The sequence below is a fragment of the Taudactylus pleione genome, unplaced genomic scaffold (genome assembly GCF_031769625.1).
Source record: "Taudactylus pleione unplaced genomic scaffold, aTauple2 ptg000906l, whole genome shotgun sequence".
NCBI lineage: Eukaryota > Metazoa > Chordata > Amphibia > Anura > Myobatrachidae > Taudactylus > Taudactylus pleione.
Window position 1 is genome coordinate 2602773 of NW_028285307.1, and position 15496 is coordinate 2618268.

The window sequence follows — 15496 nt, forward strand, 5'->3', positions numbered from 1 at the left end:
GGAAAGTACAATCAGGGAGATTACTAGGGGTATATTTACTAACTTAAGTGAGAGTTTTTAGAAGTGGAGATGTTGCCCATAGCAACCAATCAGAATCTACTTATCATTTATCTAGCACCTTCTATAAGATAATAGCTAGAATCTGATTGGTTGCTATGGGAAACATCTCCACCTCTAAAAACTCTCACTTTAGTAAATACACCACCCTAGGCTCCTCAGGGCGTCAGGGAGATTGCTACTATTTCAGGGAGTCCTCCTGGCAATCAGGGAGACTTGGCAAATATGGGAAAATCTTAATCTTAAATGTGGGGATCCGTCCCCTCTGTATCTCCCCGTATATCAGTAAATCAAATATTTTACTAGATCAAGGACATAAAACGTGGAGCACCCTGCGGCACCCAATAATTTAACGGAGATACAGAAATCCAGGTTTTCCCCATCATCTTGTTCGGGCACATTGCAGTATAGGGGATGTTCTCAAGCTGCCTCTATGGATGGGATCACTCAGAGGTTGCGGTGTCGCCAAGTGGCTTCCGACAGAGCTGCTCAACTGTGGCCTGGTGCCGGTGGCAGAATGTGCCCTCACACTCTCAGGGACAGGTTTCCCTGCACCAATGAAACAAAATCATCAGAGATAGGTTATCGGAGCCCAGACGATATCCAGCGGTGTCTTCAATGGAAAACCAGATATGGACACCTGCAAGCTAACCAGCAGCTCCGATACACTCCTCGCTGCATAGGAAGCCCGTGACAGGCCATCTTACAGGTAAGGAGATATTGGAATAAGGTATGGGGGGGGGGGTCACAAGTGCAACACGCCCTTCAAAAAAGTCTACACTTCCGTAAATGTGCAGCCTTTAGAACTAAATGGCTAAATTTACTAAGCGGCGTGTTTCAAAGACGCCGCACCTGCTGAGGTTTCAGCCCCTGGTTTTAAAGGGGCAACAGTACTAAATAACAAACAAGGCATGCTTGTTGGTTATCTAACAGTAGCCCTAGTAAAATAATTCACAGGATAGATAGAAGTTTGGAATTTTGGTAGTTTATGATCTACCCATTGGGAGATCAAGATTTGGTCTGACTGTATCACACATGGAGAGAGCGCCCTCTGCTGGAGGCCCCACACACTGTTTCCTCACTCACAGGGCTCTACCCATGGGAGGTCAAGGTTTGGTCTGACTCTGTCACACATGGAGAGAACGCCCTCTGCTGGAGGCCCCGCACACTGTTTCCTCACTCCCAGGGCTCTACCCATTTCATTAGCAGGTGAGAGGACAGATGCAAAAGTTCAAAACACAGAAGATATAGCTATGACTGGAACTGCCCTTCGGATTACTCCACAACTTCGATACCTACCGGTTCCACTAGTGTGAGAGCAGAGAGACTCCTCGCTTTTAGCTGACCGCAGAGTGACCGTTTCCGACACTGCAGGGGGGGGGAGAGAGAGAGCGTTGCGTGAGGACACGGTCTGCAGCAGAGTGAAAAACACAACAGAAATAAAGTGACAGAGAGACGTCCGGCGAGAATGCCACATGGTCACCTCTTTGGTGGGCAACGCTGTCACGGAGGCCACCAGGGCGAGACTTCTTCTGCTGGGACGAACTTTTGCCTATGGCGAAGAATGTTCTCCAGCTGCTGCCGCCTCCAGATTTCTTCCTGCTGCGTGGACCTTTCCTAGAGAAAACAGCGGAGGACATACAGAGGTCATTATGGACCCCTCAGAGTTTATCCCTCAAAGAAAATGAAAAATAATAATAATTAAACGTTGCAATAAACCTATTATTAGGAGGAATGTCCATAATGTGATTTGTATTTGCTATTTTCTTGAAGTTTTCAGTTTCCTCTGGAAGCACCCGCAGGAAACCAATACACAAACACGGGGAGAACATGCAAACTCCACGCAGACACTGCCATGACCTCAGTGCGGTGAGGCAGTAATGCCAACCACTACACCAAACTCGTCATTTTTACTGAGAAGAATTGGTGGTCGCTAAAGATCAAACAGGTGAAAGAAACCAAAATGAGCATAAAACAAATAAATCTATGAAGCCGCCCCGATACCTTTCATCGCTGCTCTCCAGCGCCCTCTCATGCTTATTAGGGGAAATTTTCTCTGCTCCTAGCTTCTCAGCGGCCTCCCTCTGGCTCAGACTCCGTGCCTGGGCCTCCTGCAAGCTGACAAGACGCCCTGACGGGCAACCACCCAACAGAGAACGGGGCCGGATAGGGCCACAGCGACCTGCAAGGATAGCATTGAATAGAGTCCATTTAATCGGCAATAAAGGCAAAACACCAGACAATCAATTCTTTATGGGCCTCTAGCCGGGAAGCTGTAAAACCTGCTAAGGTTAGTAACAGAGACACATTAGTAACAACGGCCTTTCCGGCTCCGACACCACGGCGCTCTGCAAAGCTCCGACACAACATACAATGTGGCCTTCAGCAGGAAGCCAAGTGGACGAACTCTACCCAACTAGAGATGAGTGACGCTGTAGAAAGGTTTTACACGTAATGAGATTATCGCTGTGGGACGGGTCGATTTTTGTGTCTCCATTCTGCGCAAGTGGCCGTTCCATCCTCTATCCGTAAAGTCTGCAGAATTTATAGGTTATAAATAAACCAGAGGGAATGACAGTGTCAGTTTATTTTGCTCTATGATTGGGTGAAAAATTCCACAGGGGTATGGGAGATGTGTGCAAAATTCCGCAGCCAAATGCAGAATGCAAAGAATAATCTGCTTCACTCATCTCTCTGCCTAACCACATGCATTGCCCCTTACAGTACTCGTCTGTTACCTCTGCAGGGTCAGTATTACTCCGAGTTCTATATCCTCAGGGAAAGGACCAGGATTAGAGTGAAGGATACAGGTATCGGACGCATGATAAAACACAGCAGGGGGACAGGAACATAATAACATAACAATTACAGGCTTCGCAAACCCCTTAATTCTATCGCAACTACAGGAGAAATTATATACTGACAATTATTCGCATTTTTATCTACACATGGAGCAAGCTTGGTTTTGATAAAGGCTCTTATGATAAAGCACATGGGACAATATAGCCCAAAACTTACCATTATGGTTGCTTCGATTGCATCCATTTAGTGCAGGATGTAGAATCTCGATGGTCACAATACCGATTCAGGAATCCCAATGGTCAGAATCCCAATGGTGAATATTAGGATTAGGCACTAGGCTAGGGAGAGGGTTAGGCTGTGGGAGGGGAGGGTTAGATTACAAGAGGGGATGATTTGGGTTAGGCACTAGGGAGAGTGTTAGGGTTAGGCTACGGGAGGGGATGGTTAGGGTTAGGTTACGGGAGGGGATGGTTAGGGTTAGGTTACGGGAGGGGAGGATTAGGGTTAGGTACTAGGGAGAAGGTTAGGGTAGGCTACAGGTGAGGAGGGTTAGGCTACGGGTAGGGAGGGTTAGGGTGAGGCTACGGGTGGGAAGGGTTAGGGTTAGGTTACTGGAGGGTATGGTTATGGTTAGGCACTAGGTCGAGGGTTAGGCTATGGGAGGGGATGGTTATGGTTAGGCACTAGGGAGAGGGTTAGGCTACAGGAGGGGAGGGTTAGGTTTAGGCTACGGGAGGGTTAGGGTTAGGCTACGGGAGAAGTGGATTAGGGTTAGGCTACGGGAGAAGTGGGTTAGGGTTAGGCTACGGGAGAAGTGGATTAGGGTTAGGCTATGGGAGAAGTGGGTTAGGGTTAGGCTACGGGAGAAGTGGGTTAGGCTATGGGAGGGATGTAAGGTTAGGCTATGGGAGGGATGGGTTAAAGTTAGGCTGTGGGAGGGAAGGGTTAGGCTACGGGAGGGATAGGTTAAGGTTAGGCTACGGGAGGGGAGGGTTAGGCTACGGGAGGGGAGGGTTAGGCTACGGGAGGGGAGGGTTAGGATTAGGCTACGGGAGGGGAGGGTTAGGCTATGGGAGGGGTGGGTTAAGGTTAGGCTACGGGAGGGGAGGGTTAGGCTATGGGAGGGGTGGGTTAAGGTTAGGCTATGGGAGGGATGGGTTAGGCTATGGGAGGGGTGAGTTAAGGTTAGACTATGTGAGGGGAGGGTTAGGTTATGGGAGGGGAGGGTTAGGCTACGGGAGGGGAGGGTTAGGCTACGGGAGGGGAGGGTTAGGCTACGGGAGGGGAGGGTTAGGCTACGGGAGGGGAGGGTTAGGCTACGGGAGGGGAGGGTTAGGATTAGGCTACGGGAGGGGAGGGTTAGGATTAGGCTACGGGAGGGGAGGGTTAGGCTATGGGAGGGGTGGGTTAAGGTTAGGCTATGGGAGGGATGGGTTAGGCTTTGGCTACGGGAGGAGTGGGTTAGGCTATGGGAGGGGTGGGTTAAGGTTAGACTATGTGAGGGGAGGGTTAGGTTACGGGAGGGGTGGGTTAAGGTTAGGCTATGGGAGGGATGGGTTAGGCTTTGGCTACGGGAGGAGTGGGTTAGGCTACGGGAGGGGAGGGTTAGGCTATGGGAGGGGTGGGTTAAGGTTAGACTATGTGAGGGGAGGGTAAGGTTACGGGAGGGGTGGGTTAAGGTTAGAATACTCATCAACATGTGCTGGGATTCTGACATTGGGATTACGGAGCTGGCAATGTGACCATCGGGATATTGTACCCAACCCTTGGGTGCATTAAATACACTGACTATAGTTTCTGACCTTGCCCTTCTTGATGAATATGGATAAAACATAGCAACAACGTTCTTTAATTTAAAAAAAATACATTTATAAGTTTGCCTGTCCCCTTTACCGGGGGGCAGCCTTTTTTTTAGGCTGAACCACAATGCAACCTGTCAGTTCACAAGGAGAAACCGGCTGAAGGACGGATTGTTGCAAGATGGCTGCCTCCTCAGTGTGTATGCGACAGGTAAACAATGCAGAATTTGGAAGATGGTACCCTCTGAACAAGACACTGCCAACCAAAACTTCAAAAGATACACGGTTTTTTAAGGGGTTAAACACCTAACAGTTGTCATTGATTGATGATATGTAGGCTTGAAGCTGTGACAGCTATTAGGTTTTAGTCAGCAAGTGGGCATGGACAGATTGGGGCAGGTTTTTAGGCACGGCTGAGCAGGTTTGGGGCGTACTAGGAGTATGGTTTGCGCAATTCAGGGGCTGGGGCTTATTACGCCTGGGACATATGCAAGGCTGGATTTGTGGCATTTAAGACAGGGAGACCCTCCCCCTCTTGTCAGCACCGCCCTCTTGGCTGTACCCGTTGTCTGTGTGGCTCCTCCCACTACACCTCCATGAGGCAGCATCAGTGCAGGTCCTACATCTGCAGATGGGGCAGACTCTGGAGTCACCTTTCGGGCAGCGCGGGGACTTTCTCCAGCCTCCACCGTCCAGCATGAAGCTCTCCCAGCTGCAGTGTTTTTTTTGGATGGCACTCAGTAATTTCAGGTTGTTTTTTTGGATTATTTTTAATTCTTATTACGAATTCTGGAAACACAGATATCAGAACGAGTGCGCCAGATGGATGGCGTGTGAGGGGCAAGCTCCAGATAGAGCGGGCATGACAGACAGGCAGGGCCAGAATGTCAGACATACAGAATTAGGGAAAGCGCCAGACAGTGAGCACAGCAGGTGTACGGACGTGGGCGCTAGACAGAGAGCGCCAGACGGACAGAATAAGAGCAACCGCTACACGCTCAGAGCCAACTCGCCAGATGGACAGCCCAAGTGAAAGAGACCATCTCCTAGACTGTACGCCAGCCCCAGTCTGTTGTATGATTTGTATACCAGTACAGGCTTTTTTTTTTTCTTCGTCATACTTTTATAAAAACCTTATTACAGCACCTAACAGACAGGTCATGTAGAAGATTAACAGTTAAAGCATCATTACTCTAAAGACATTTTGTAATTCAGACAAAGGGCCTGATTCAGAGCCGCTCGTAAGCGGCCGCTCGTTCGCTCCGAGGGATGTTTGCCCAACTGCGCATGCGTACGGATTGTTATACGCATGCGCGAACCAGTCAGTGCGGACGAAATTCATATACTCGCAAAATAGCGAATGCCTGATAATTTGAGTGACAGGAGGAGGCGTATGTGGGTGGTAACGGGGGAAGGTGTTTGAAAACGGGGAGTGGAAATCAGAACGCAGGCGTGCTTAAAGGTCAAAACGGGCGTTTTATGGGTGTGCATAATTAAAACAGCAGCATCATTGACCACGTCACTGGGTTATTTTATAGCCAGAACTGCTCGCAAGATTGTGGTAGCAAAAACCAACCACAAGAATAGCGAGCAGTTCATACGTTGGTCGATGTACTCGATTAATCTAATAAATAGCGGACATGATGTAGGATGCGAGCAGCCAGGGGGCGTATTTTTTCAAAAAACGACCGCAAGTTTTGTTCACTCGTTCAGACCTAGAGGCGTGAACAGACCGCAAAGAGCGAACGGTTCATTTGAATAGCCACCCCTATTTTCTGGACGAGCGAGCGCTAATTGCGTCCGGCTCTGAATCAGGCCCAAACTTCAATAAATTTTCTCATACTGAAAACCAAACAAATTATTATTTTTTTTAAATATATATCTATATATTTATTTTTTTGGATCACTTTTTGCCAAAGAAAACAAGGGTACTCCCAGATGTGCTTCATTCAAAACACTGGAGTCATTTCTATTACATTATCAACATTACGCCAGTATTCCGGGGGGGGGGGGGTATTCTGTGTCACTGATAACAAAATAATTATGGAATATTTACTTGCAATATGGAAAATGTATAAAACAGAACTAAAAAAAAGCTTCTAAAATAAATAGCAATTTTGAAAAAAAATTAAAATAAAAAAATAAGTTGAATATAGAGGTACAATAAAATGTGGCACAAGTAACAGAAATCTATTCCAGACAGAGAGGTAAGAACACGCACTTTTACTTGTCATACGAGCGGTTTAAAACATCCCAGTTACGATGTACTAAACATGTAGCAAGAATTCACATTTATAACCATACTTCTCTATGGAATGACTCATTTCCAAACTCACACAATTTATAATAAAATACACAACTCCTATACATCCTCCGTAGCCCTTCACACAGACCCTTCTTCCCGGGTAAGTAAGGTCTGGCGACAGTAACCACATTTAGAGAAAATATTTGTCAGCGCTGCTGGCTGTGGCCTTATGGTGGGGCAACAAAGAAAAATTTGGAATTACAAGGAATAAATATAGATTTATTTTGCAATCACCAAACCAATATGCCAGCTTTATCAAGAAAGAAAGTTTAAAAAAATAAAACTAAACAAAAAGTAATTCGGCATTGTGCCACTAGCTGTCCGTTTTGAGCTCCATCTCTGGTTTGTGGCCAATTTCATCTGTAGGGATCTGGATCTGCACGGAGCATGTTTTCTTCTTTGCTAGGTAACAAGCTTCGGGTAAAGTTAGCAGACGAAGTTTCACGGACATGCAAGAAGCTCTACGGAAACCGGTCTCTTTCGCTGGTGTAAGAAGGTGGTGAAGGGAAATACAATGTAGATAAGAAGAGAATTTAAGCTTCGACCTTACCGGTCATCTCCAAACTCCAAGACTCAGAAAAAGGCAAAGGCATAGAGCAGTGCAAGAAGAGAAAAGCCAGGCCAGAAGGATTTTTGGCAAGGGCTAATGTTGGCCCTGGGGGGAGGGGAACAGCAGGTGGGGCAGCAGGCAAGGTAGCAAAGTTCAGGACCAACATTCCTTTAGTAGCGACAAGCCAATAGTTGCAGAGGATTGCAGCCAGCACCCTCCATTGGTAATAGAAGGAATTTTTGACAGGAGAATATCAGTCACCTGGACGTCAGTGCATAAGTGGCAGTCAGTTTTGTTAACAGTACAGTCAGGATTATGACAGTGCAGCTGGGCCAAAGAGGGTGCAGGTTGGTGCCCATTACTGTTCCCAGCCATTCATAGTGGTTAGGTCTTTCTATCAAGGGGAATACAACTCAGTTTGCTGTAAATGGTCAAAATGACAAAAAATGTTATATTGTTAAAAAGAAACCACTAACATAATCGCTGATAAACCATCGCTGATAAACCAGTCCAGGTTCCAATAAGGAAAATTGCATAGTAAAAGGTGGCGGGTGGGAAGAACAAGATAACAAGACTGAAGTCACATGCCGGAAAAGAAGTCAGCAGCAGCCAAGACAGTATTGTGTGCCGGGGGTAGGGCGACATTTCTTACCTATTGACGTGAAGGTATCACTAAAGAGAGTCTCCACGTGACACAGCAGGAACTCCACGAGCACGGACTGCACACGCACCTCACGGAACGCATCTGCCCCAGGTGTCCCTACAGACTGCATATCCCGTGACCTGGAGGGAAAAAGCTAATTCAGTCCTCAATTAAGCCCACAGGAACCCTATTATCCTGTCCGATATCAAATAAAAGGTAATAACTGTACTGCCTCATATAATTAGACCAAATACTAATCCTATAGGCGCATACACAACGATTTTTTGAACGATTAACGATAACGTTTATCGTTCAATCGTTGAAAAAATCGTTCACTTTCTGAGTTAAAACGATGAACGATTATCGTTCATGCGCGTTCACGTTTGTAGTTCAGTCAGACTGACCAACTCAACGATTTTCAGTAAGGGAATATGCAAAAATCGTTTGTACATTTAGTAAATGAACGATGTTCATAAACGATTTTCGTTCATTTTTCCCTTGAAAAAATTAACGAAAATCGTTTACTAACATCGTTCATTTACTAAACTGTTGTGTGTGTGTATGCACCTTTAGTAATAAGCACACAAACAAAAGAATTCTGGAATGTAAAAATTCCAGAACGGATACATAAATTTATCTATTAACCTAAAAGAAATGTAAAAATTTTTAATTCACTTTATACTTTTGCTTCAGCAAATTTTAAGAATGCCGTCTACATCATGGACACTCCAGGATCACAGTACCGGAGGACACTTCTGCAAATGTACACAGACCTGCTTTCATTCATGTTCGAAAGAAATGCTGGACATGTCCGTTTTCAGGCATCTGCCTCTTACGAGTTAATGGGATTTCTAGTCCCTGTATGGTCTATGTGGGGGGTGAGGGGTCGCTTCCATGGGAAACCGATGCTTTAGAGATCCCAAAATTGCTCACTCCTCTACACTGGAGTACCACTCAGAGAGCCCAGCAGTTAGCGCAGACTGTCTGCCACTTGTGCCCGCATCATCCAGCTACAGACACTACGTGTATTGCTAAGTGCCTCTGCTAAGCTCCATTACACCGTGGGATTTCCCAGGTGGACGCCTGACGGATATCATGGCTGCTCTTGGGTAGAAATGGGGGATAATGCATCTTGTTAAATACAGAAAATCTTCTGCTAATAATTTGTGTAACACCAATGCTTTACATTTATGGTTCATATCGGATGATGAAATGGTTCGACCTTATTGCGACAACACACTGAGGGGCCTATTCATCAACACTAAAATAACGTTTTTAAGGACATTTTCCTTAAATAACGTTATTTTGGTATTCATGAACAGACTTAACACAGGAGATATCACAGATATCTCCTTGCTAAGTCCCCCTGCGTTAATTTCCACACTCCCCATACATTAGTACATTAGTATGAGGACATTAGTATGGGTACTTTAGTACATTAGTATGGGGATGTGGAAATTGTGGTATTCATCAAGTTCCGAAAATTATCAATTTTCGGAATTTGATGCAGTTACTATTCGCCACTGTGAGGTGGCGAATAGCAGAATCCACTTACCTGTATCCGCGTGTGCAGGTCCCCCGACGAGTCCCTCCGGTGCTCTGCTCCGTCCTCAGGCTCCGTCCTGCTGGTCTGTCATGTGGTTTCCCAGCAGAGCACAAGAAAGTTTAGAAAAAGAAAAAAAAAAATTTTTTTCTTTTTCTAATCTATCATGTGGTCTGCTGGGAAACCACATGACAGACCAGCAGGACGGAGCCGGAGGCTGCTGCGCGGACAGGTAAGTCAGGGGGGGGGGTGAGCGGAGGGGGGTGGGGGGGGATCAGGGGGGGGGGGGTACACAAACTTAACGCATCTGTAGGCAGTGCTGCGCATGCGCTGGTATTACAGATGTAACAGCGCATGCGCCTCACTGTTTCCAGACGCGATAAGGTGGTGTAGACAGGAAAAGTATCTATTTCCCGAAAAGCTGTCATCGCAAAAATGACAGGTACCGGAATAGATACTTATGGGGAGGAGGAATGATGAATTCCACCTATAATTAGCTAGAACTCCATGAGAGTTCTAAAGCTAATTATCTCTATTGAATTTTTATGTTTAATGAATAGGCCCCTCTATAGCTAAAAAGCACAGTTATCATATTCACCACTCCAAATAATTGGATTAGTGTCTGAATGGGATTTAATATAGAGCAAGAGACTCTATTGTTTATCACAGGTCCGGTGTATGAATTAACCAATACAAACAGAACATTTCTGCAAAGCAAGTCTGCAAGGATGTCAGTCACACTGTGCCTACTATGTTACAGAAGAATTACCCTGTTTATATGGCAACCCGCTGCGAGCGAGAGGGAGCATGGAGGACATATTTAGTTAGGTATGCAATTATTTCATGTATAAAACATAAGTTATTGTGAGATATGATAAAACCCATATATACCCGACAAAAGAGTGAATTGTGAGGTCTTATTTCAGATCATTATCCTGTACTCACCGCAAAAGGTTAGGGGCCCAGATAATGGCTAGGTTCCGCGCGTGCATGCCCGTGCGGTCACTGTGAGCGCTGAGACGTGACAGGTGCCTCATCAGATACTCCAGTGTCCTGCAGGAAGAGGTACGAGGCAGTAATATCAGCATTATACATGTTGCACACTGAATGTGATACATTTGTGGCATAAACACTGTGATGAATTTTAAAAAAAAAAAAGAGAAAACTTATCGTGAAAAAGAGTTTTGATATAGGATAAAGAAGGCTCAACTCTATTGTACTAACTTATTTGTATATATTTTTTTTGAAGTTCAAAATAGTTATCTTTATTCAACAAATCATTCAGACGTTGCTCGGTGCATGCTGCCATATTTGTGTGAATGTACACTCTCACCCGAAGATACTAAGGGATATATTTACTAAAGTGAGAGTTTTTAGAAGTGGAGATGTTGCCCATAGCAACCAATCAGATTCTACTTAACATTTAACTATCATCTTCTAGAAGATAATAGCTAGAATCTGATTGGTTGCTATAGGCAACATCTCCACTTCTAAAGACTCTCACTTTAGTAATTAAGGGCCTGATTCAGACTCGTGAGCGAACGCATAGCGCTTGCAAGCGAGTCGATGGTTCCCTACTGCACATGTGCACGCCGGAGCCTGGACAGCTGTCGATGGTAATTGACAGCTTGCCCCGTTTTGGAGGCGGGCAAGGGGGGGTGGCTGGGCAAATGGAGGCGTTCCTGCAGGAACGCCTGCCGTTTGCGGGCAGCCCTACTGACATCACTCGTGATGTCAGTAGGTGGACTTCCTGCTCTATTAGAGCAGGAAGTCCACTGGGGCTTGCGGCCACGAGACCCTACCACAAGGGTCTTCTCGCAAGCCCGATGGTCACGATGGACTTGACCATCACGACCATCACCTGGCTGCTCGCATAAGCTGGGGGTGGTCACCCACAGCTATGCGAGCGGCCAGGAGGCCATCTTTAAAAAGAAAAAAAAGGGACGCCCTGATTCAGAGCGAGCACTCTCGAAGAGCGTTCGGCTCTGAATCAGGCCCTATGCCCCTAAGGTTGCTGAAGAAGTAAAATGAAGCCATGTAGTAGGCTTTATTTTATAATGAAAGTAAATGCAAAGTGTTTATTAAAAATAAATAAAAACAGCAAAAGGCTGTTTAATTACCTCGCAGCACATCATAACCCCCCGTAACAAATCAGCAGTCAGCTTTGAAGCCTCCGTGACGAGACCGAGCAGTGAAAGCTTGCGTCTGATTGGCAGCTGTGACTGCTGCACTGGGCCACACCCACGATGAGACTAATGGGCACAGGGTGCCCGGAATAGCACCATTACCTGTAGTGTGGAGGGGGCAGCTGTTGGATGAGATCGTGCACACAGATGAGCTTCTCTTCCTCCGTGGATGCCGACATTGCCTCCTAATGGAAGCGAGAAGGTGAAAGATTGTGACGTGGCTGACACTAGGCGACACAGCGGGTTTAATCAGAAATTAATCCAGTAAATGATAACTAAATGTTTCTGTGGAAGTCTGTTCCACACCCAAAGTCACCGACTTGGAGCCATAGACATGCTACTTTGTCTAAAGGAGTATATGCTGAAACATTGGTTTACAGTCTGTATTTGTAGTGTGAGCTGCCACACTGCTTGCTGAGGTGGCCTGGAACCAAATGCTGCCTCTAGTGGTGAAATAACAAAATAGCAGAAAAGTGACTTGTTTTATTGAGAAAGGCTACTGCCGAATGCATCTCCCAAATCAGCAGAGCTCTACAAAATGGGCTTTGTTATAGGTAAAAGTCTCACTGCACATAGAGAAGGATAGTATGGTCTTCCCCTGTGGGAGAGGCAGGTAACGAGCCTCACTGCACATAGAGAAGGATAGTATGGTCTTCCCCTGTGGGAGAGGCAGGTAACGAGCCTCACTGCACATAGAGAAGGATAGTATGGTCTTCCCCTGTGGGAGAGGCAGGTAACGAGCCTCACTGCACATAGAGAAGGATAGTATGGTCTTCCCCTGTGGGAGAGGCAGGTAACGAGCCTCACTGCACATAGAGAAGGATAGTATGGTCTTCCCCTGTGCGAGAGGCAGGTAATGACCTCACTGCACATAGAGAAGGGTAGTATGGTCTTCCCCTGTGGGAGAGACAGGTAACGAGCCTCACTGCACATAGAGAAGGATAGTATGGTCTTCCCCTGTGGGAGAGACAGGTAACGACCTCACTACACATAGAGAAGGATAGTATGGTCTTCCCCTGTGGGAGAGGCAGGTAACGAGCCTCACTGCACATAGAGAAGGATAGTATGGTCTTCCCCTGTGGGAGAGGCAGGTAACGAGCCTCACTGCACATAGAGAAGGATAGTATGGTCTTCCCCTGTGGGAGAGGCAGGTAACGAGCCTCACTGCACAAAGAGAAGGATAGTATGGTTTTCCCCTGTGGGAGAGGCAGGTAACGAGCCTCACTGCACATAGAGAAGGATAGTATGGTCTTCCCCTGTGGGAGAGGCAGGTAACGAGCCTCACTGCACAAAGAGAAGGATAGTATGGTTTTCCCCTGTGGGAGAGGCAGGTAACGAGCCTCACTGCACATAGAGAAGGGTAGTATGGTCTTCCCCTGTGTGAGAGGCAGGTAACGAGCCTCACTGCACAGAGAGAAGTGTAGTATGGTCTTCCCCTGTGGGAGAGGCAGGTAACGAGCCTCACTGCACATAGAGAAGGATAGTATGGTCTTCCCCTGTGGGAGAGACAGGTAACGACCTCACTACACATAGAGAAGGATAGTATGGTCTTCCCCTGTGGGAGAGGCAGGTAACGAGCCTCACTGCACATAGAGAAGGATAGTATGGTCTTCCCCTGTGGGAGAAGCAGATACGAGCCTCACTGCACATAGAGAAGGATAGTATGGTCTTCCCCTGTGGGAGAGACAGGTAATGAGCCTCACTGCACATAGAGAAGGATAGTGTGGTCTTCCCCTGTGGGAGAGGCAGGTAACGAGCCTCACTGCACATAGAGAAGGGTAGTATGGTCTTCCCCTGTGGGAGAGGCAGGTAACGAGCCTCACTGCACCAGGTCAGCTCACAGCAGGGCAGGTTTGTACTCACAGTGAAGGGGTGATACAGCCGATACGTCAGCAATGGGTTGGGGAGTTCGCGGAAGTAGAGTTTGCACAGAGAGCTGACACAGTGCACGTCCTGCAGGTAAGTGTCCCGGGAGAGATCTGGGATCCTCTCACTGTCAAACTCGTGCCTGGAAAAAAGACAGGGATACAAGAGTCAAAGGTTAATTGTGGCGACCGTATCAGGTGCATGGAGTCTATATCTGGGACACAACTGGAACCTTCACCGCGTCTGTCCTTGGGCTGTAAGAGTATTTGTAGCAGTCTAATCCTAATATATGATCCAGATGGTGCAGGAGTCCTGGGGGGGGGGGGGGTGTCGGGGGCCAACTGCACAATCCAGGACAGGCTCGGAAGGCGTATCCAGGTCACAACATCTCTCTAAGGGGGACGCGGCAGTGAGACAGCGAATACAGACAACTAACCGGAGCTTCTGGATGTTGGAAGAGACGCCCGACAGGCGATAGATCCCATCCACTATCCCGTACTTTTCCAGGAACTGAGCACATGACACCAGGACCCTGGGTACTGAGAGGCAGAGAGAGACCAGTCATACACTGCGGTGATCAGCGGACTCATTAACACTTCCGGAAATTACAATAATGACCTCAAACTGCTCTTCTCCCTGGTTCCCCCTCCCCTTATTATTAGGGATGCTCATCAAAGGGTTCACCATCAAATCTCCAGAGCCGGTGGCAAAACCATCGACCATCGGTAGTAAATCATCATTGGTTGGTAGCCACCCCTACTAAGTATATGAGCGGTCACTGGTACGTCCCTCTTTCCTCTTGTTCATCCTCCCTTAGCACTATCCGTGCAGTCTATTCTCTATGGTCCTTTTCCTCCCCCGCCCCCAGCGGCAGCGATACTGTACCGAACACACAAACTCCAGCAAAGGCCACGGTGGGATCGCACCCAAGACCTCAGTGCCTGTGAGACAGTAATGCTAACCATCACACCAACCACGCTGCCCAGTTTATGTATGCTTTGGTGCTTGTCCAATCAGTTACATTGTAGGAAATTCCCCCCAAAACTAAACATTGAAGCTCATGAAATCAAGATAAAAACTTTTTGTAAAAGCTTATCTGTCCAGATAAGTTTTTGCAATTTTTTGCTTTTGTATGTTGTTTACCTGCATTTAATCGGCGACCTTATTTTACAAATTAAACTGTGTTTTTTGTATAAATATTTGGCGTATTATTACATATGGGGGACTGATTATAGTTTCATCAACTCCTAACTTACACAGTGATGGCTGTTTGATTGATGCAGTACTAAGACGGTACACACCATGTTTTAACTGTTTTAAGATTTTCTATTAAAGATAAGTTGCTTTTCCATTTGTAATCACGTATTTTTCACTTTATCTTGATGATCAGTTCACCTTCTGGCGCTTGGCATTTTTTCTCTATTTAATTGATTTATATATGGTTTATCACTTTATATGACTACTATATCCTAGCAGCCACTCATATATGAGCTAGGTGTACTTTATAAAAACATATATATATAAATAAGTTGAGGGTAACAGATATACCGTTTGTCAAACAATACTTATACAAACATTCCACACTTACTAAGAGCTAAAATAAACAGGAATTACTTAAACACGAAATAACACCAAATATGTTCTGCGCTGACAGTATGGAACCTTCTTATTTAGACAATACAGGAGCCTCAAAAAGAAGAATCTAGCTTCTTATTCATTGATATTCAACGTGTTTAGATCACTGA

General features: G+C 46.3%; 1 protein-coding gene across 4 annotated transcripts in view; it reads right to left on the bottom strand.

Annotated features, from left to right (window-relative positions):
* Window positions 1-15496, bottom strand: part of ARHGAP33 (Rho GTPase activating protein 33) — a 122292-nt gene that overhangs the window by 12472 nt on the left and 94324 nt on the right. For all 4 annotated transcript variants that reach the window (XM_088459374.1, XM_088459373.1, XM_088459372.1 and 1 more), the window contains 8 exons: window positions 14188-14290; window positions 13749-13893; window positions 11988-12070; window positions 10645-10752; window positions 8166-8296; window positions 2062-2239; window positions 1541-1674; window positions 1357-1425 (listed from right to left, as the gene is read on the bottom strand). In XM_088459374.1, coding sequence (XP_088315500.1) covers window positions 1357-1425; window positions 1541-1674; window positions 2062-2239; window positions 8166-8296; window positions 10645-10752; window positions 11988-12070; window positions 13749-13893; window positions 14188-14290 — 951 coding nt within the window. The remainder of the gene's footprint in view (window positions 1-1356; window positions 1426-1540; window positions 1675-2061; window positions 2240-8165; window positions 8297-10644; window positions 10753-11987; window positions 12071-13748; window positions 13894-14187; window positions 14291-15496) is intronic.